The sequence below is a fragment of the Galleria mellonella genome, unplaced genomic scaffold, assembly GCF_026898425.1.
Source record: "Galleria mellonella isolate WM207_F2 unplaced genomic scaffold, CSIRO_AGI_GalMel_v1 utg150, whole genome shotgun sequence".
Lineage (NCBI taxonomy): Eukaryota > Metazoa > Arthropoda > Insecta > Lepidoptera > Pyralidae > Galleria > Galleria mellonella.
In genome coordinates, this window is record NW_026442002.1 from 1,320,039 (window position 1) to 1,341,401 (window position 21,363).

The 21,363-nt window shown below is 37.8% G+C and overlaps 1 protein-coding gene across 3 annotated transcripts; it reads right to left on the minus strand.

The window, feature by feature from the left end:
* Positions 1–2,727: 2,727 nt before the first annotated feature.
* LOC113520908 (zinc finger protein 569-like) lies at positions 2,728–21,096 on the minus strand. Of its 3 annotated transcripts, XM_052892087.1 has the most exons (15): positions 20,764–21,096; positions 18,728–18,902; positions 16,838–16,930; positions 16,084–16,218; positions 14,052–14,503; positions 12,990–13,206; positions 11,212–11,342; positions 10,884–10,958; positions 10,112–10,253; positions 9,602–9,711; positions 8,768–8,906; positions 7,487–7,618; positions 6,235–6,435; positions 5,809–6,011; positions 2,728–3,589 (listed from the first exon to the last, which is right to left on the minus strand). In XM_052892087.1, the coding sequence occupies exons 1-14, from the start codon at positions 20,835–20,837 to the stop codon at positions 5,823–5,825; spliced, it is 2,265 nt and encodes a 754-aa protein (XP_052748047.1). In that variant the 5' UTR covers positions 20,838–21,096; the 3' UTR covers positions 2,728–3,589; positions 5,809–5,822. The 3 variants fall into 3 exon arrangements, with proteins under 3 accessions (XP_052748047.1, XP_031767753.2, XP_026762128.2); XM_031911893.2 differs by having other exon boundaries at positions 2,728–6,011; positions 9,602–9,705; XM_026906327.3 differs by having other exon boundaries at positions 2,728–6,011.
* Between the last annotated feature and the right edge of the window lie 267 nt (positions 21,097–21,363).

A 21,363-nucleotide genomic window follows, 5' to 3' on the forward strand; every position in this document is an offset into this window, starting at 1 on the left:
TATCCACTAATGCGTTTGAGATCGTCACTCCATCTAGTAGGAGGTAAACGATAGACACTCTTTATTGTTTCTTCCAAAAGATTACATATATTAATTATTTATTGATAATTTACAAAATTACAACTCCTTTTTCAATTGATTATGTCATTTCCATTGCAAATTTGTCATATTTTATACCAAATTCGAAAACGTAACTGCATAATAATAAAGTTTAAAATGAATATTAATTTATAACAATAATAATCACGTTAGTGCAAATTGTTATTACATTAATATTTATATTAGTATTTAGTAAAAAGTTATTGAATAAAAAAAGAAGAAATAGAAAGATAGATAGATAGATAGATACTCTTTATTGTTTCCTCCAAAAGATTACAATAGTAGACTTATTATAAATATAAATAATTACAAGAAATAATCACAGTGAGAAAACAATGGGCGACCTTATCGCTGAGAGCGATCTCTTGCAGGCAACCTTTGGATGGAGAGGAGTAATTATAAACAATTTGGTGGGAGGCACGATGAAAAATTTTGTTAGTTCTAGATATGGGAGATGTAATACATATAATAATATAAAAATTATCCCTACTCATATATATATATATATATATATATATATATATATATATATATATATATATATATATATATATATATATATATATATATATATATATACGGTTAAAAAAATGGTTATATATATATATATTTATTTAATAACTGACTTTTTAAAAAATTAAATGAATGTATGTAAATGTGTAATTAACTTGTATTGTATGGCATTTGTTATATTATTGACTTGTTATGTATTTGTTTTTGTTTAGTTTGTATTTGTATCTGTTTAGTCTGCTACCACTAGTATGTGTGCGGCTGCCAATATTTATGGATTGATCCTACCAGGCTATTAATATACGTAAGCCACTAAATTATAATACTAAATTTGCATGCCTTTAGATAAGGCGAAATGTGTAGATCTATTATATTTAAGACCATTATTATTACCACATTTCTAGCAAATAAATAAATTATTATTATTATTATTATTATTATAATATAACTTAGCAAAAACAAAATTACAAAATAAAACATTACATAGGTAGTAATGAGCGGATTTATCATTAGAAATACAATACGAATAGTACAAATAAACATCATAATATGAAAAAGATCTAAATAATCCTAGACAATCATATTATTGAATAATATAAATATAAATAAACTAATAATTACCTTTTTATTATTTCTCTAAATCAGTCACTCTAAAAAACGCGGCAAACAACTTTTATTTTTTTATAGTAATTCCCGCTAAAAAGAGGTTTGCCAACTTTTAAAAATGTTTAGGTCAAAGGTACAAATTCAGATTGTTTTAGTGAAATAAGATAGTAGACTTGACACTTGTAAATTTTTTTTTTATTTTTACTCACATCACAAGTATAAAAGATGAAATTGTAGAAAAAAAATCCTGATATGCTATTCTATAACGCACTGTTTTTAAATCTTTTTCATGACACGATGCCCCTAGTATGAAAAAATATTTCGCAATCCCCGATCCTTTGCTTTTCTTTTTTTATGTATTTTGTAATAAAAAAAAGTGAAGTAAAATTGTTTTCTTGGGTCGTTTTTTTTTTATTTTAATATAGGTAAAAAAATCAACCAAAAAAAATTATTTGAAAGAATTTGACTGTTTTACATAAAAAAAATATAATTTTTGAATTAAGTAAACTTCTGTAGTTTCAATGAACTTTGATTTAAGGATTTTTTCTTGATATAAAACAATCAAATTCTTTAAAATTATTTTCTATTTGGGTCAAGTTAATTTTTTAACTATAGTTATAGGCTTTTTTTTTTGTTAATTTGTTTTTTTAACATAAAAATGTTTTAATCATGATTCTTAATGTATCCTTATAACTTTGTTTTTTTTTACTGAGGTAGTTTTCGCGACCGACGTATAAAGGTTTCGTGACTTACTGGGGTCACGATCCACACATTGAAAAATACAAAACGTAATGACTTTTTCTTTATGCGACTTAGAATGGCAAACAAGCTGACGGCCCACCTGATGGAAAGTGGTAACCGTCGCCTATAGACATGAGCAGTACCATGCACATAACAGGGTATACTGTTTCACCCATAATACCCCCATGCGTTGCCATTCCTGAGGACTCAAATGTTATTCCTCTGTACCCAGTAAATTCACGCCATATCCCATCCTTCAAACCGAAACATAGCCATGTTAACACAACTGCTTCACGGTAGAAACACGAATGGGACAGCGGTACTCAAGGAAACGATTTTTGTACAGTCTCCCTTTGGTACATACACATATATATAAAAGAAACTATCTTTAATCCACCTACGACATTTTCTCTATCAATTCCTTTCGGTTTGAAACTTGAAATTACGTATGACGTAAATTCTAGTCCATTTGTTTAATAGGAGAAAATAAAAATGCAATTTTTGTACATAATCTCTGTATAATTATAATTCAGACTGTTACATACAAATAATTATATGAGATTTCTATAAAACTAAACACTATTGGAAATAAATTAATATTAAATCTATATTCATACATTATTAATAATATTTACATTTAAAATCTAATTATTGCATTCACTCGATATAATATATGACATACAATTATGTATTTTGTTACAAAGACTTGAAATATAAAAAAAAATGCATAAATATTGCACATGTTATACGGCTTGTATTTTTTTGAATGAATGGATGAATGAGTATACTTTATTTGCATTATACAATATAGGGGAATAAGCAAGACAATTATAGTACATTACTGCAGCAGCCAGCAACTGAGGCATTGATGGACGAACGTGTAAATGTGGGCCGAGGCGTAGCCGAGGCACACATACGTGAGTCCATCAATGCCTAGTTGTAGCCAAGGCTTGTATAGTACTTTTCTCAAACAATGCGCGGAAATAAAAAAACACAATTTTACTTTTTAAGTTCAATGACGAATAACGAACAATAATAATTTTTCACGCGCCATAATGTTACTTTGGTTTTTTTTTCAATAAACAGCTTTCTATTTGCAAGCCAGTTCGAAATTTAAATATAACCTTTTATTAGTTACCTACTTGGTAGTCATGTTTCGAAGTAAATGGTCATTCCGTTTTTAAATTACAGGACAGATATGAGTTTACATAGTAATTTATCTGGCCGCAAAACACGACAGATATGAATTTTCATACAACTTTTGCCGGCCGCTGCCCGCATGTATCTGGCCAGTGCGGCAATTTTGATTTATCTCGAAGAAGATTGTCAAAATAATGCTCACATTTCTATGTATATATAGTTATAACTATATATAACCAGACCATAAACCATACAACACGTGCAATTTTTTTTTAATTTCATCTGTATTTTCAAGCTATGGGCAGTTAATTTCACCAACAGCAAATTATTGTGACTATTGTAAATATTTATATCGTCTTCACTAACGTTTCTAATTCGGGAGCTGCCCGACTAGTTTCAAACTCAATAGGAGCCCTTACTCGTGAGCGCGGTTCACGGCTGTACCGCGAGCAGCACTGTGCGACCAGCGCGCTGTAAGTTTGCTGCACGCGTGCTGTCGGCGGAAGTGACAGTTTAAAAACGTAAGTAAAGCCCAAATAAACAATTACAATAACAAATTAATACAATATATTTAATGTGAATTTATTTTTCAGTCTATAAACACGATTGAAGCATTATTCAATAACGGTTTCTAATGTTGCAACAGTTTTTTTTTTTTAATAAAAATTCATCGGTTATTTGCTTAGTTATTTTGTTTAATTCCGCTACCGTTAGTATGTGTGCGACTGCCAACACTAGAAGACTGATCACCACTGTTACTGCCAGAAGTTCCACAACCTTCCATATTTTTGTTGGTGAAAATGGAATAGTAACCCCGCCTGCGCTAACGGGATACGCTGGCGGTCGCCAGTGAAGGGTGATAGATGAGAATGAAAACAGGCCAGCGGAATTAAACAAAATTCAAAACAAATAACCGGTGATATAGACTTCCGTAAGATAACACCTAGTTTAGTAAAAAATTCATTCACTAACACACAAACAAGACACGCACACACACACAACTACATTATAAAACATAATTTGATCACAATGTAATGTTATTATATAAACTTACATGTATGTTATATATATATATATGTATATGTATATATTGAGATCGTTTTTGATAGCATTTCATGTGACATTTGTAGATATTTCTATAATTATCTCAAAAATTATATCCATAGGAATAATTTCACACAAGCAGTAGATTTTTTTTTTAATGATAACTCCGCCTGCGCTAACGGTATTCGCTGGAAGGGCATCAGTGGTGGATGGTAAGCGAGGATACCAGCAGGAAAGTTAGCCCAACGTGATGTATTTTACAAAAATTACCACGATTGTTTCCAGGTTCCTCCTGCGGGGAGTTCGATCTGACAGGGTATAATGCTAGCAATGGGACTGCTAGTCCGCATTACTAACAATCCCTTCCCCCTTTAACACTGCAGTTTTTTTTAAATGGATGATAATGGAATGGTAACCCCGCCTGCGCTAACGGTATACGCTGGCGGGGCACCAGTGAGGGATGATAGGTGAGAATGAAAAGACAGGTCAGTTAGCCCATCGTGATGGATTCACTTGAAACAGAACACGATAGTTTCCAGGGGGAACTGCGAGGAGGTCGACCTGATAGGGTGTAATGCTAACGATGGGGGTACTAATCCCCATTTTTAACAATCCATTATCCCCCCTTAACACTGCAGTTAGTACATTTGAGATATGGCTTTTTGAGTAATGGATGAAGAATGCTAGTGTATGGGGGGAAAGGGATTGTTAGTAATGGAGACTGAAAATCCCATTGCTAACAATATTACCCAACCAGGTCGACCTCCTTGGGTTCTCCCTGGAAACTATCATGGTTAATGCCTCATGAATTCATCATGATGTGCTAACTGGCCTGTTTTCATTCTCATCTATCACCCTTCACTGGTGCTCCGCCAGCGTATCCCGTTAGCGCAGGCGGGGTTATTCCATTTTCACCCATAAAAAAAAATGCTAGTGTATTACATTGTATAGCTTGGGACACTGATGGGCTTAGTTCTTTATGGAAGATCACTTATGTCACGTACTTCCATCACAAGATTGGTACACTGGGATCAGGGTTTCTTAAGGAGACAGGGGTACAGTAAAAGCTCTTTGTTCGCGGGGTATTCGTATACGTTTCCCTGAATATGCCGCGAGTATAGAAAGCCGAACCACGTATACAGCATTCGATAATATACTTTAGGCGCAGTTGCAATAAGGTCTCTTTTTATTTTTTCATTAGTCCATTTGCCGACGCGATTACAAAGTATACCTAATCGGTATGTATCAATTTAAGAACAAGGAATTAAATATAGAAGGAATGATAAAATAAAAACTAAATCATATGGTCGCCTCCTTTCTTTTTATGCAAATATAATTAGTAAAAAGAGGACGAAAGATACACCATCAGTTGCTATTTTTGTCAATTCACAGCAGGCTGGTGTATAGAAAATGTCTGATACATCAATTATTTGTCATTACTAGATTATATATTGGACACAGTTTATGTAGAAAGTGTGGAAACAGGTTGTATCTGAATTTGGTAGGGTTATACGGCCGTATAACATTTTCTATAGACTAGCCTGCTATGAATTGCCAATTTCATCACTCCTTCTATGTAATTCCTTGTTCTTAGGTATCAATTAGATCCGCGAATATAGATATTGGGTCGCGAATAAAGGAAGCGTAAATAAGGAACTTTTACTGTACTATACTGGTGATATCTAGTCCTCCATGGCGGCGCACTTCTGCCAGGCGTCCCCGTCGTGCTGCTGCTGCATGCGAGGCCCTCGCGCCCGCTTGGGCCAGGGCTTCTTGAGGTGCACGTGGTCGACGTGGGCGCGCTGCTCGCCCGCTGTCGTGAAGCATTTCCCGCAAGTCTCACACTTGAATGGCTTCAGCCCCGTATGAATCTGGAGAATGACAGATGAGAATTGATCTTTAGTTTTTAACTGTTTACTGCTGGACATAAACCTTCCCCATAAGGGAAGTTTTGCCAGTAGCTGCCACTGGCAGGCGGCTTGGCAACCGCAGTTAGGCTTTGGAGATGTTTTAAGAGGGATCTGCTGCCCATCTTTCGTCTTCGCCTTCTATGACTTAATTTAGTCATCTCATATGAAATGGGGTACTACTCACAAACATATGCCGCCGGCGGTTGTTGAAGAAGGCGAAGTGTTTCCCGCATAGTGGACACTCGTACGTGGGTCGCGTCGCGCTGTGCACCCTGAGGTGGAACACCAGGTTGGTCTTCTGCGTGAAGCTCTTGTCGCAGCGGTCGCATTTGAACCGCTTCTCGCCCGTGTGCACCCACATATGGTCTTTCAGGAGGGCCATACTCTGGGGAAACAGTTTTTAATTTAGAGTGGCAAATATGCTGACGGCCCAATTGATGGAAGGGTAGTAACCGTCGCCTATAGCATCAATTGCATTCTGGGCAATCTAGAATACACTGTGATACCCAGGAAATCCATCATGATTTGCCATGATCAAATGCATATGTGGCTGTTTGTAGGTGATAATCAGTGAATGGCATATATGTGAACTTGCAGGAGGGCCATACTCTGTGATAGGATATCGTTCATAGGTTTTTTTTTATGGGTGAAAATGATATGGTAACCCCGCCTGCGCTAACGGGATACGCTGGCGGAGCACCGGTGAAAGGTGATAGATGAGAATGAAAACAGGCCAGTTAGCCCATCATGATGAATTCATCAGGAATTAACCATGATAGTTTCCAGGGAGAACCGCGAGGAGGTCGACCTGGTTGGGTATATTGCTAGCAATGGGATTCTCAGTCTCCATTACTAACAATCCCTTTCCCCCTATCGTTCAAAGGTTACAGTAACCGCTTACCATCAGGTCGGCCGTATGCTTGTAACCTCAGTGGTATAAAAACATTTACGTGACATTTCAGAGGGGTCACTGTGAATGGCAAGTATGAGAACTTGCAAGTACATTTTTCAACAAAATATCTTTAAAACTAACTGTATTATGCGGCCTTGCCCGTGATGGTGAATAAATACCTATCTCAAATGTCTTAAATTCAAAAATATTTTTTCTAACCGGCTGTTACTTCCAGATATGAGTGCATTCAGTCCCTTTTTTAATACAACTTAGAATGGCAAACAAGCTGACGACCCACCTGATGGAAAGTGGTAACCGTCGCCTATAGACATGAGCAGTACCGTGGACATAATAGACTATACTGTTTCGCCCATGATACCCACCATGCGTTGCCATTCCTGAGGACTCAGGTGTTATTCCTCTGTACCCTGTAAATTCACGCCATATCCCACCCTTCAAACCGAAACACAGCCATGCAAACACAACTGCTTCACGGTAGAAACACACACTACACACAAACGCAAATCTCTTCTGCTTTATATACCTGGAATATCCTGCCGCACTGTTCGCACATACACGGCGTCTTCATCGCGGGATACTTGGTTCGATTCTTGTCCGGGTGCGCCCGCCTGAAGTGCTGCGCGTACAGCCGTAGATCACGCAGCTGGACACCGCACTGGACAAATTAACATAAATATTTGTTATTCACTAGCTTTCCAAGGAGGAAATACTCCTTTTTTAATTCCATACCAACACAGATAAACAGATTTTCTTTTAAATTATTGTTTTGGCGTCCATTGTTCTTATTAAAACCAGACAATTTTTTTCTTAAACCTCTCCTCCATCATGTACAGAGACGCTATCGGTATACACAACCCGCCACAATCTCAAGTTCCATCCCAACCATCTGGAAGAGTGGCGGTCCTCCACCGTGCGTTTTTCAAGGCACTTTCTTCCATGCACAAGCACTCTTTGGAATCAACTTCCAGCAGCAGTATTTCCGAACCGATACGACATCGTAACCTTTAAGAAAAGAGCATATTCCTTTTTAAAAGGCCGGCAGCACACGTGCAATGCCTTTAGTGTTGTGGGTGATCATGGGCGGCGGTAGTCACTTTTCATCAGGTGAGCCGCATGCTCGTTTGCCCACTGTGTTGTAAAAAAAAATGTTAGGTGAGAATGAAAAGGCAGGTCAGTTAGTCCATTGCCGTCGGAGATGTGGCGAGTGCGAAGGCGAACCCATGTCTCCGACATATGGCACCTCGAGGGTATATCGTCTGGTTTTTGGTGGGTACACTCCCACCTTACAGGGGAATTCCCACAGTACCCATTCCCCTCCCACAAGGTGTATGGGTCTGCATAAAGCATTTTCCAGACGTTAATAAAAAAAATAAAAATAAAAAAAGGCCAGTTAGTGCATCGTGACGAATCCAACTATAAATTAGTCACGATAGTTTGTAGAGGGAACTGCGTGGAGGTCGACCTGATATAATGATAGCAACGGGGACTAATCTCCCTTCCCCGGATTGTTAGTAATGCGGGCTACTAGTCCCATTGCTAGCAATATACCCTGTCAGGTCGACCTCCACGCGGTTCCCCCTGGAAACCATCGTGCTGAGTTCCAGGTGTATTCATCACGATGGGCTGACTGACCTGCTTTTTTCATTATTCACCTATCATCTCTCACTGGTGCTCCGCCAGCGTATACCGTTAGCGCAGGCGGGGTTACCATACCATTAATCATGAATTAAAAGAAAAATCCTCCCCCCTCAGGCTGAAAGATAGCAAAAAACGCTGAGAATGAAACGGGAATAGACTGTACGACCTGTTCGCAGGTGACGGGCCCCGCGCAGCCGGCGGGCGGCCGGTCGAGCCGCGCGTGCACGACGGGCCGCCGCTCGATGTGGCGCACCACGCGGCCGTACTTCGAGCTCTTACTCTGCGAGTCGTTCCTTATGCGGTTACTGAAACATATTGCAACCGTGTTGCCCACAGACTATTAATTTATTTATTAAATTTCAAGTAAACAGTTGCATAGACAGTGTATATACTTAGTGCTGCGAAACTGCATTGCAGTTTGTCTGCAGTAAATTGAAATAATTTGAAAAAAATAACTATTTTACCAGCCTTCCATTTATATATATATATATAAATGGCCTCAAAAACGAGTCAATTTTTTGTCAGCCAATTGGGAGACTTTGCACAAAAGTCGATTGCTTAGCCACCTCTGTTCCATTCATGTTTCAACCGTGAAGCAGTTGTGTTTGCATGGCTGTGTTTCGGTTTGAAGGGTGGGATATGGCGTGAACTTACAGGGTACAGAGGAATAACACCTGAGTCCTCAGGAATGGCAACGCATGGGGAGGTATCATGGGCGAAACAGTATACTCTGTTATGTCCATGGTACTGCTCATGTCTATAGGCAACGGTTACCACTTTCCATCAGGTGGGCCGTCAGCTTGTATGCTATTCTAAGTTGTATAAAAAAAAATTGCTGACTCGTTTTTCTTATCAGTGTTCTATATACTTACGCACACAACGAATGGGACAAAGGTACCCAAGCAATCGACTTTTGTACAAAGTCGTGATGTAGACAAAAACAAATACAAGCAAATATATAACTTCTTATTTTTCCAAGTCGGTCAATAATACAACTCACGGGTCATTGTCGCTGCTGTGTTTCGACGACAACTTCAAGTGCCTCGAGTGCGCCTCCTCGGACACGAAAGTTACATCGCAAACGGCGCAGTACGGTCCCTCTAACTGTACCTGTCAACAAGTATTTTATATTATTTTTTTTAAACAAGCCCTTTTCCGCGACTCCCAACTATTTAGTTCCCGTACCTATACTATTCCCATTTGGAATCCTTCATGAATCCGGTCTCATATTGATTTTTTTTATACAACTTAGAATGGCAAACAAGCTGACGGCCCACCTGATGGAAAGTGGTAACCGTCGCCTATAGACATGAGCAGTATCATGGACATAACAGAGTATACTGTTTCGCCTACGATACCACCCATACGTTGCCATTCCTGAGGACTCAGCTGTTATTCCTCTGTACCCAGTAAATTCACGCCATATCCCATATATACCATATAAGTAGGTTGTAAATGTTCCCTCCTTCGTGTTTGAGGTATTTATTTAGTGGCGAGACCATCAACTGACCGGCTTGTCCTTGGCCACCCTGTGTTTCTTCCTCTTGTGCACGTCGATGCCCTTCTTGCTCACGAACGTGTAGCCGCACAGCTCGCACACGAAGTCCGACACGTGCTTGATTCGGATGTGGCCCATGTATGTGGTCAGCTTGCTGTCATACACACAAATACACAAATACATGTACAATCAATACATTGTTTTTTTTTTTTTTATTTTATACTCTTTATTTATATGCATATTTTTATTTATTTTTTAATTTTATGCGTCACGGGTGTCCTTCATTAGAAATCTGTCCGATTCTAGAATAAGGGCATACGGGTACACGACCCCGGCCTCCCGAGATAGATTGAGAGATAGAAGACGATGAAAGATAGATTTTGGCAAACTTTGTTAAATTTGGATATTGTTCGGCATTAGCTGCCCGCCAAGAACAAGGGTCGCGATTGCGATCAATTCGCACTGACATCGCCGGATATCCGGCTATTCGGCCACATGGTTGGCCGAATATCTGATACCCGGTATCCGGTTAAACTGCTCTCCATATCATCTCTAATGATTACCATCATCAATCTAATAATAATAATATAAAAAGAAAAGATTTTATCCTTTATTTGTAACGGTTGAACTAAAAAACCACTGAATCGATTTTATAAATTCACTCACCATTAGAAAGCTATATAACTAGTATGCGAAATAGGCTGTATGCCATTTTCGAAAATTCTATCTACCCGTGAGAGGCCAGGCTGGTTTATTAGTATTAAATGAAGTTCTAGCTACTAACTCGAACTCGCTGGGACAGTGGGGACACTGGTAGCGGGCGCCCGCATGCCACTTTTCGTGCTCGCGCGCCACTCCCCTGTAATCACAACAACATTATTACATCATCAACAAATTTTCAAAAAAATGCAAATTTGAACGGCAAGCAAGCTGACGGCCCACCTGATGAAAAGTGGTAACCGTCGCCTATAGACATGAGCAGTACCGTGGACATAACAGAGTGTACTGTTTCGCCCATGATACCTCCCATGCGTTGCCATTCCTGAGGACTCAGGTGTTATTCCTCTGTACCCTGTAAATTCACTGCCACATCCCACCCTTCAAATGGATACCTGTTTCTCGTGACGAACGGACAGCCGTTGCAGCTGAACTTCTCCGTGTGCTGCGCGGTGAGGTGCTTCCGAAGCGCGCGGGCCGTCTTCAACCGACTTTTGCATATGAAACACTCGAATGCACCGCTTTGCTGAAATAAAAAAAAAAAATATTAATTAGAAAGACATAAATTATTTATTTAGCGCTTAATTTTACACTTTATTATTATATTTTTTTTTATGCATCTTTTGTTTTTACACTACGAGTATAAAAAGAATTATTTATTACCACTCATAATATTGATGCACGTACTTGTTTTTTTATACAACTTAGAATGGCAAACAAGCTGACGGCCCACCTGATGGAAAGTGGTAACCGTCGCCTATACACATGAGCAGTGCCATGGACATAACAGAGTATACTGTTTCGCTCATGATACTCCCCATGCGTTGCCATTCCTGAGGACTCAGGTGTTATTCCTCTGTACCCTGTAAATTCACGGTATATCCCGCCCTTCAAACCGAAATACAGTCATGCAAACACAACTGCTTCACTGTAGAAACACGAATGGGACAGAGGTGGCCAAACAATCAACTTTTGTACAAAGTGTCCCTATGGTGTCGTCTGCTATGTTATTGCCACTAGTCCTGACTAAGGACTAGTGGAAGTCACGAATTGATACTTGATGAAAGATAAATTTTTACATCATAAAAATATAAAAAATATTTTTTTTACAAAACAAGGGGTCAATGAGTATGCGGCTCACCTGATGGTAAGTGACTACCGCCGCCCATGATCACCCACAACACTAACGGCATTGAAGGCGCGCTGCCGGCCTTTTAAAAAGGACTTTTAAAAGGCTTTTCTCATTGTGATTATTTCTTGTAATTATTTATGTTTATAATAAGTTTACTATTGTAATCTTTTGGAGAGAACAATAAAGAGTATCTATCTATCTATCTATGCTCTTTTTTGAAGGTTATGTTGTCGTATCGGTTCGGAAATACTGTTGCTGGATGTTGGTTCCAAAGAGTGGTTGTGCGTGGAAAAAAGTGCCTTGAAAACCGCACGGTGGAAGACCGCCACTCGTCCAGATGGTTGGGATGAAACTTTAGTTTGTGGCAGGTTTTTTTTAATGGATGATAATGGAATGGTAACCCCACCCGCGCTATCGGTAGACACCGGCGAGGCACCAGTGCGGAATAATAGGTGAGAATGAAAGAGCAGGTCAGTTAGCCCATCGTGACAATTTCCACTAGAATAATCACGATAGTTTCCAGGGAAAACTGCGTGGAGGTCGACCTGATGAGGGTGTATTGCTAGTGATGGGGGAGTTTTTTTAATGGGTGATAATGGAATGGTATCGATATAAAGGTGATGATGAAGCAGGTCAGTTAGCCCATCGTGACAATTTCCACTAGAATAATCACGATAGTTTCCAGGGAAAACTGCGTGGAAGTCGACCTGATGAGGGTGTATTGCTAGTTATGGGGGAGTTTTTTTAATGGGTGATAATGGAATGATATCTGTATACAGGTCAGGATGAAGTATGTCAGTTAGCCCATCGTGACAAATTCAACGAGAATTGTTCACGATGGTTTCCAAGTGGTTCCCACATGGAGGTAGACCTAATAGGGCATACAGCTAGCAACGGGGCTATCGAACTCCATTGCTAACAATCCCTTTCCCCCCGTTATGGGGGAATTAGATATCATTACTTACAATTCCTCTACCCCCCAATTCATGGCAAGTTTTACGGATTTATATACTAGTTTTATGACACAAAATGTGAACTTACATCGCTATGGCGGATCACGTGCGCGTCGTATCTGTCCTGTATCTGGAAACCCCTATAGCACATAGTACACTTGAACGGCGCCGTCTTGTAGCTGGACGACTCCTGCCGCTTCTGTATCTCGGCTATTTGTTCGTCGTATGTCAGCTTTATGACCGTAAACAACGTCTCGTCGAGACCGTCGCTTGGTTTCCGCCGTTTGACATCAGACGTTTTGTACCTGGAAGGGAATTTTTAATCAATTAATAATTATGTAAGGCTGAATATATATATGTTACATTAATTTTTTTTATACAACTTAGAATGACAAACAAGCTGAGGGCCCACCTGATGGAAAGTGGTAACCGTCGCCTATAGACATGAGCAGTGCCACGGACATAACAGAGTATACTGTTTCGACCATGATACCTCCCATGCGTTGCCATTCCTGAGGACTCAGATGTTATTCCTCTGTACCCTGTAAATTTACGCCATATTCCACCCTTCAAACCGAAACACAGCCATGCAAACACAGCTGCTTCACGGTAGAAACACGAATGGGACAGAGGTACCCAAGCAATCGACTTTTGTACAAAGTCTCCCTCTGGTAAACCACCTGATGGTAAGTGGTTACTGTAGCCTATGAACGACTGAAATACCAGGGGTATTTTTCTTCAATAGGTGATCATGAAATGGTTACCCCGCCTGCGCTATCGGTATACACCGGCGGGGCACCAGTGAGGTGATAGGATGAGGATGAAAGCAAGTCAGTTGGCCCACCATGACGAATTAGAATTAACCACGAGTTTCCAGGACCCGCCACCGGCAACCGCGTGGAGGTCGACCTGATAAGGTGTATTGGTAGTAATAGAAAAATTAGACTGCATTACTTACAATCCCCCTACCAGGGGTATTACGTGCGCGTTGCCGATCTTGAAAAAACCTCTTTACTTCCCTTTAGAAGAACCCCATGAATTGATGAAAGAATTGAATCATCATAGTTGTAAGATTATCATCATCTCAGCCATTATCTGTCCACTGATAAACATAGGCTTCCCCCATAGACTACCATGAACAAAAACATACTTATCAGTAGCTGCAGTTGGACTGTCCTCCTCCTCGCTCCTCCTGGCGGACTTCTTCTTCTCCCGCCCCTTCTCCAACTTGAGTTTCTTTTTCTTAACCTTACTCTTCGGTTTCACCACCACTTCACTCAACTTCTTGTCGTCCTCTGAATCGTAGTCTACATACTCGTCGAAGAATATTTCATTATCGTTGTTTTCATCCTTCACCTCCACTTCCACTATAGGCGGATTCTCCTCTTCTTCTATCTCCTTCTCCATCTCTTTCTCTATTTCATCGTTCTCCGGTTTGACGAGGACCAATTCCTCTATATCTCCCGCTCTCTTTTCAGTTTTTAATATTACATCGTCGTTTATTACCATGTCAAATTCGTCAATGTCATTTATTTTATGTATTAAACTAGACTTCAGGTTGTGCTCCACTCGGTTTATAGTTAATATGTCGCGTATTGTTATCTGGAGAGAAAGAAAGAATGTAAGAGCAATGTAAATGTAAAAAAGAATCGATTGGTCTCGGATGGTGCCCCGCCAGCGTATACCGTTAGCGCGGGCGTGGTTACCATTCCAATATCATCCATTAAAAAAAAAAATTACATTAACCTTTCTTTGCATGATTTTTTATTATTGGTGAAACAAATCAAGGAAAAATGGTTAAAGAAATAAATTTGACAGCTATGTTTTTTTTTCTGCAATCGACATTAAAAAGGTATCTAGACACGATCAACTTAAAGTGAACATGTTCTTTTATATAATTTTTGGGCATTTAATGTTTTGATGGAAATTTCCGCCAGTATGCAAAGAAGGGTTAACTCCCAACATATATGTATGTATTATGTACCTGTGACAATGTGTATTTAGGATTATTTTTTTTAATACCATAAAAGTGGTAAACAAACATACAGTCCGTTAGATGGTAAACGGTCACTGTAGCCTATGGACGCCTGCAACACTAGGCATGTCACGTGCGCGTTGACGACCCTGATGAAATCTTAATATGCCCTTTCTGAAGTCTCCACAATGGAGCGAATATTGCATTCTTTGACATGTTTTTGTTTATAACTAAAAGCTTCACTTTCAATGTGAGCCTCTTCTGATACCTTGGTTTTTAGATAGTAAATTAAATAGAAATAAAATTAGGTTAATTTTAAAAATTAGATCTGGTCACTGTCCATCAAGAAAGTTTGCATATTTAATGAAAAAAGAAAATTGACCAAATTGCATTGTCTGTGGAAAAGTTGAAGATGTACAGCACCTATTGTATTATATTTATTTATTATTTATTTAACTCTTGCACCATAAATAAAAATATACAATGACAAGTGAATAATTCAAGTGAAATACAGTAACATAAATACAGATTGAAATATACACATAAAGGTACAAAATATTATATTATGTTTTGGGTGCTTGAAACTGATAGAAATTAACTTCTGACTACCCTTCTTCTAAATAGCGAATATAACGAACGCATACTATGTATTTGATCTTTATTTCTTTCTTTTTTATTATTATTATTTTTTTGTCAGTGGTATTTCGCGGCTCACCTTTGGCCACAACAGAATATCAGTGTTTTGCTCTTTTTAGGGCAAAGCAATAAGCTGGACTTGTGACCATTTTGTATTACTGTGGCACACGCATGAAGAAAAAAAAAGTTTTTATTAATTTTATGCATTCTGATTTTTTTTTTTTTTTCTTTTTTAATTTTTTGTACTACTTTTTTTATCTTTTTTCACTTTGCTTTTGTACCTTTCGCTGTTTGCGTGCTGTAAGTGATGCAAATAAATTATCTATCTATCTATTGATGGAATGTGATAGGAACCGAAGGGAAATGGGAAACATTTTTAAAAACAACATTTTTTTTTTGTGGGTATTGTTCAGAGCATAATGCATGCTCCTACTACCAAAATTGCTTTGTGCTTAACTGAATCAGTAAGTAGCGTTGTTTACCAATAATAGAAGATAACCAGAGTTCCCAAGTACCAGATACAACTACGCCTGTGAACTACCCACGTATTAAATAGCCGCAAGTTGCTTACATATCTGGCCGTCTGGACCACTTCCATCATGAGGGTGTGGCTGCGAAGCGCCTTGGCCCGCAGCCGCTGGCACGACAGCAGGCGGTGGGCGCACTCCCAGCATAAATTGTACGGCAGCCTGTCTTCCTCATTTAACTGTAATAATGATATTTAAAGTTTTATAGCTTACTGCATCTTATGCGTCATCGTCCTATCAGCCTTTATCCGTCCACTGCTGGACATAGGCCCCCTCCATAGAACCTGCATCCAATGAACCAGAGGGAGACTTTGTACAAAAGTTGATTGCTTGGGTATCTCTATCCCATTTGTGTTTCAACCGTAAAGCAGTTGTGTGTGCATGGCTGTTTTTCGTAAAATAAGTAGCCTATGTCTTTCCTCACAGTTCAGTGGTTTTGATGTAACAGACACATTGTCCTTCACTGCTCTGCTCCTATTGATGGTAGCGTGATGAAAAGTATACTATAACCTGCCCAGGAGTATGAAGAACAATTGTACCAAGTTTCGTTAAAATCCGTCGAGTAGTTTTCGTTTTTATAACGAACATACAGACAGACAGAGAGACAAAAATTTTACTGTTTGCATTTTTGGCATCAGTATCGATCACTAATCACCCGCCGATAGTTATTTTGGAAATATATTTCATGTGCAGAATTGACCTCTCTACAGATTTATTATAAGTATAGATAAGTCTACTATTGTAATCTTTTGGAGGAAACAATAAAGAGTATCTAGCTATCTATCTATGTACACTCACCGTGATTCCGGTGATCTGTTGAAACGTGTCGTCCAGGTGGCAGTCAGTCAAGTGGTACATTTTCGAGTTCACCGCCAAACATATCCTGCACACCTGGAAATTAACAAATTGCTCATCTGAATGAGACGTCATGAAGAAGCAGATACTCAATTCCATTGTATTTTCATCAATCCGCATCAGAAAGGTGATCTTAAAAGTCATGCTCTCAGTACCCACTCGATGATGAAGCCCAAATCCATCATCCATATTGTTTGAAATCAATTAAAAAAATTTTCACACGGAAGCAACTTTGTACCAATAGCGCTCGCGTAAATAACTGTTATGGCGAGCGTACGGTTGACTGCCTGGTTCCTCGATTTATTAATGAACTACCCACCGATGTACGAGATAACATTACTATTAGCAACATCAAGTGTAAATTAAAACGATACTTCTTGCATGGTTTTAATACAATTTAAATAATTTATGTTAATTAATGTATTTAGTATTAATATAAACCTTGTGGTTAAAATATATATATATATATATTGACAATTGTAGTTTTTTATAAAAAAAAGAATATTTATAAACAATTGAAAAAGAATAAAAAATATACAATACTTCAAATCAACAGACGACATTTGTACTTAATATAAAATATAATAAAATAAAATAATATATACATAACAAGAACCAGCATATTTTACAAACACATATGATAAGTCAACCAGCTGCAAACCTTGGCATACGCGAGCGTACACCAAAAGCGCAAACGCAAGTGCTTGGAAACTCAAACCCAATATATCTCAAATACATCTCAATACATAGCACAAAAAAAAATTCGTTGTATTTTTTTGTATATTTGTCACATCATAACTCCGTCAGTTGTAGACCGATTTGGAAAATTCTTTTTTCATCTGAAAGGGTATACTTACAGATTGGTCCGGTAGAAATTTTATCAAAATCTGTTAAGTAGTTTTGTTTTTAAATAAAAAAAACTGGTATTGCCACAATTAAAGCCTAGATTTCTTTTTTGTAGAATATTTATCTTTAATTTTTCTGATTAGAGATTAAAGATATTTTTTTTGGGATTTCTCTTAAATAGTTATTGGCATTGTCAATACTAAGATGTTTTTTTAATGGGTTCTAATATAATGGTTGCATAAAATCTGGAAGAACCGCAATATAACAAAGAACACCAAAATGCATATAATGAGTAGTTTGGTTTTTCCAATTTTCCTGCATGGTGCAGAAACTTGGACGATCAGGCAACGAGAACGCGAAAAAATTGATGCTCTAGAGATGTGGTGCTGGCGACGACTGCTGCAAATACCTTGGACTGCCTTTCGAACTAACGTTTCCATTTTGAACGAACTGAAAATCAAAGAGAGATTGTCGTCGACTATTCGTATACGAATTCTCAAGTACTTCAGCCATATCATCCGGAATGAAGATTGTATGGAACGTCTAATTGTCCAAGGAGCAATACAAGACAAACATTCTCAGGGTAGATCCCCAACGCGATGGACTGACCTCATCAAAACGGCCACACAGCAGTCTATTGTGGAATGCTCTCGCTCGGCGGCGAACATAAGTAGATGGAGACATATTGCGAGGATGTCAATCGCGAAGGAGGACCTCATCGACGATCCACTGTCATTGTGAAAATCACGATCACTCTGTCAAGAGTGTACGACTGAAGACAGAATATAATGGTAACCTTGCCTGCGTTATCGGTATACATTGACCGGGCACCAGTAAGAGATAGATAGATATATATATAAAAAATTATGAGCTGTAAAGATAATGGATTAAGGAATGGGATACCATTTCTAAATACGTAATTAGAATCGAGAAGAGTAAGTCCGGATAATCGAAATTCTACTATATAGAAAAAAAAAACACGCTTACTTGAGCAATAACAGGAATGGCTCCGTTCTTTATCTTGCGCAGACCACACTTGGTGTCGTAGAAGTCCTCGTCCCGGAAGTGTTCGGAGCACACTGAGCTGCGTTCTTTTGGCTCCCAGTCCTTCATGCCGAGGGCTTCTATCCAGGCCGTGCGGAGATTTTCTTCTTTAGGGAACCTGTAATAAGATAGACACAACATTTATTCTATTAATATGAGTCATAAAGATGCTTAAGAGAAGGAGGCCTTTGTTCAGCTGTGGACAGTTAATGGCCTATGTGGATGGATAGACATAAGATTAAAATAATCCTCTCTTTTCATTTAACAGTTTTCTCTTGTCAGTGCAAATAATTCATGCCTTCTCTTCCAGCCAGCTCCATCCCAGGCCATACCCTTGACCAATAAAATCCTTGAAAAAAAATGCTATAAAATATCTTTGGTCGCGTGCGCTGCGGTAACTATTGGTGATAGAACAAAAGTATGTTCTACAATATTGAAGAAAATATCGATAACTACAAAAAACTTGGCGACACTATATGTCCAACTATTATCGTTATGTCACAATAACCACTTTTTAAAATGTTGTAAAAATGTCATGTAAAAATGTAATATAAATGTGCCATACCAGCCGTTATTACCCATTAAAAAAAATACCTTAATAGGTCGACCTCCACATAGTTTTTCCTGGAAACTATCATGGTTAATTCTCATCGAATTTTTCACAATGGGCCAATTGATCTGCCTTCATCCTTATGTATCATCTGTCACTGGTGCCTCATCAGCATATATATAGAGCTCAGGCAGGATTACTGTTCCATATTTTACCAGAGGGAGACTTTGTACAAAAGTCGATTGCTTGGATACCTCTGTCCCATTCGTGTTTCTACCATGAAGTAGTTGTGTTTGCATGGCTGTGTTTCGGTTTGAAGGGTGGGATATGGCATGAATTTACAGGGTACAGAGGAATAACATCTGAGTCCTCAGGAATGGCAACGCATGCGGGGTATCATAGGTGAAACAGTATACTTTGTTATGTCCATGGTACTGCTCATGTCTATAGGCGACTGTTACCACTTTCCATCAGGTGGGCCGTCAGCTTGTTTGCCATTCTAAGTTGTATAAAAAAAATTTACTCATTAAAAATCATTCCCACAATTAGTGACAATGATAATCTCAAAATGTAACATTATTGAAATAAGAGTATTTAATTCAACTTTAAACTGTCCACTGTTGGACATGGATTTCTCCATAAGACGAGTTTTGCCAGTAGTTACCTTACTTGTCAGGCGGGTTTGTAACTCCAGTTAGATTTTTAAAGATGTTTTAAGAGGGACACTGCTACCTATCCCTTGCCTTCCTTTAATTGCCTCACACAACACCCACAGGAAAGGAAAGGGCGGCCCATTCTATGCCAGGGTACACATGACGAGAAATAGAAGTATAAAAATAAAGAAATAAATAAAAGGGCCTTTTGTAATATTTAAATTTGTTACTTGTTAATTGACCACAATATTGGAAGTAGGATTTCCAACTTTATTACAAAAAATAAAATATATTTAATCTTAGAAGAATTTTAAACAGTATTTTATTTTTTATTTATTTATATTTTATAAATACATTTTTTTTAAGAGCTTTATATGCCTCACCAGAATTACAAGTAAAATTAAAACAAATAAAGAGCTTATTTTTTCTTAAATTAATCTGCACTGAGTGCCCTCTTACAGAATAAAAAAAAAATTGTGTGAGCATAGAAGACTAACACTTACAGTGTTAAGTATTTTGATGCTGAAAACAGTATTTTGTATACTTTTTTCTTGTTCAACAGTAAATAATATAATGTAGCGAAAAACAGTGTAATACAGTTTTTAACAGTATAGTTGGCAACTTTAGTTGGAGGGTGCCTATATAAGTAATATTATTTTTGTTTTAAATGTTTAAATTAGTTTCGTAAGAGACAAGCAAAGATTGTTTACAATTATGCCAAATATATATAAATAAACGAGGTATATATTCGTATTGAAGTTTGTATTTATACTTACAAATGAAAAGTGATTCCTTGACTCTTGGTCATTCGTTTTGTATCATTGGTACAGAATTGTACGCTACACCTCATTTTCGGTATATTTTCCTCTCACAATATTATAAAAACAATGTATTAAACAATAATAGAAACATCTTAATTGCATTTGAATGCATTATTGTAATATTTTGTTTTAGTAGTACGCTTCAGATTTAAATGCATAATATGATAATTAATTTAACCGATATCGCAATACAAATAATCTAAAATACTTTTTCTATTGTATATATTGAGTATTCGTATTGAAAATAAAAAGCTATTGGTTTCGGAGCGTAGCAATAACAACCGCCATTTTTAATATTAACAGATTAAAAATAATTTAAAAAGTTGCAATTGCAAGGACGCGTTCACTAATTTTATAATCTTTAGTGTACAAGTGCATTCTTAAGGATTTAAAGTACGGATTCAACAAAAAAAATATTTTGATAATTACTATATCTAATGAATTTAATTCATATTAAAATTAAAATTTCGCTGTAATATCCAATTGAAATTTTAAAGTTAGAAATATTTAAGCTGCTTTGTAATCAATTTACACGATGAATGATGAATTTTTTAA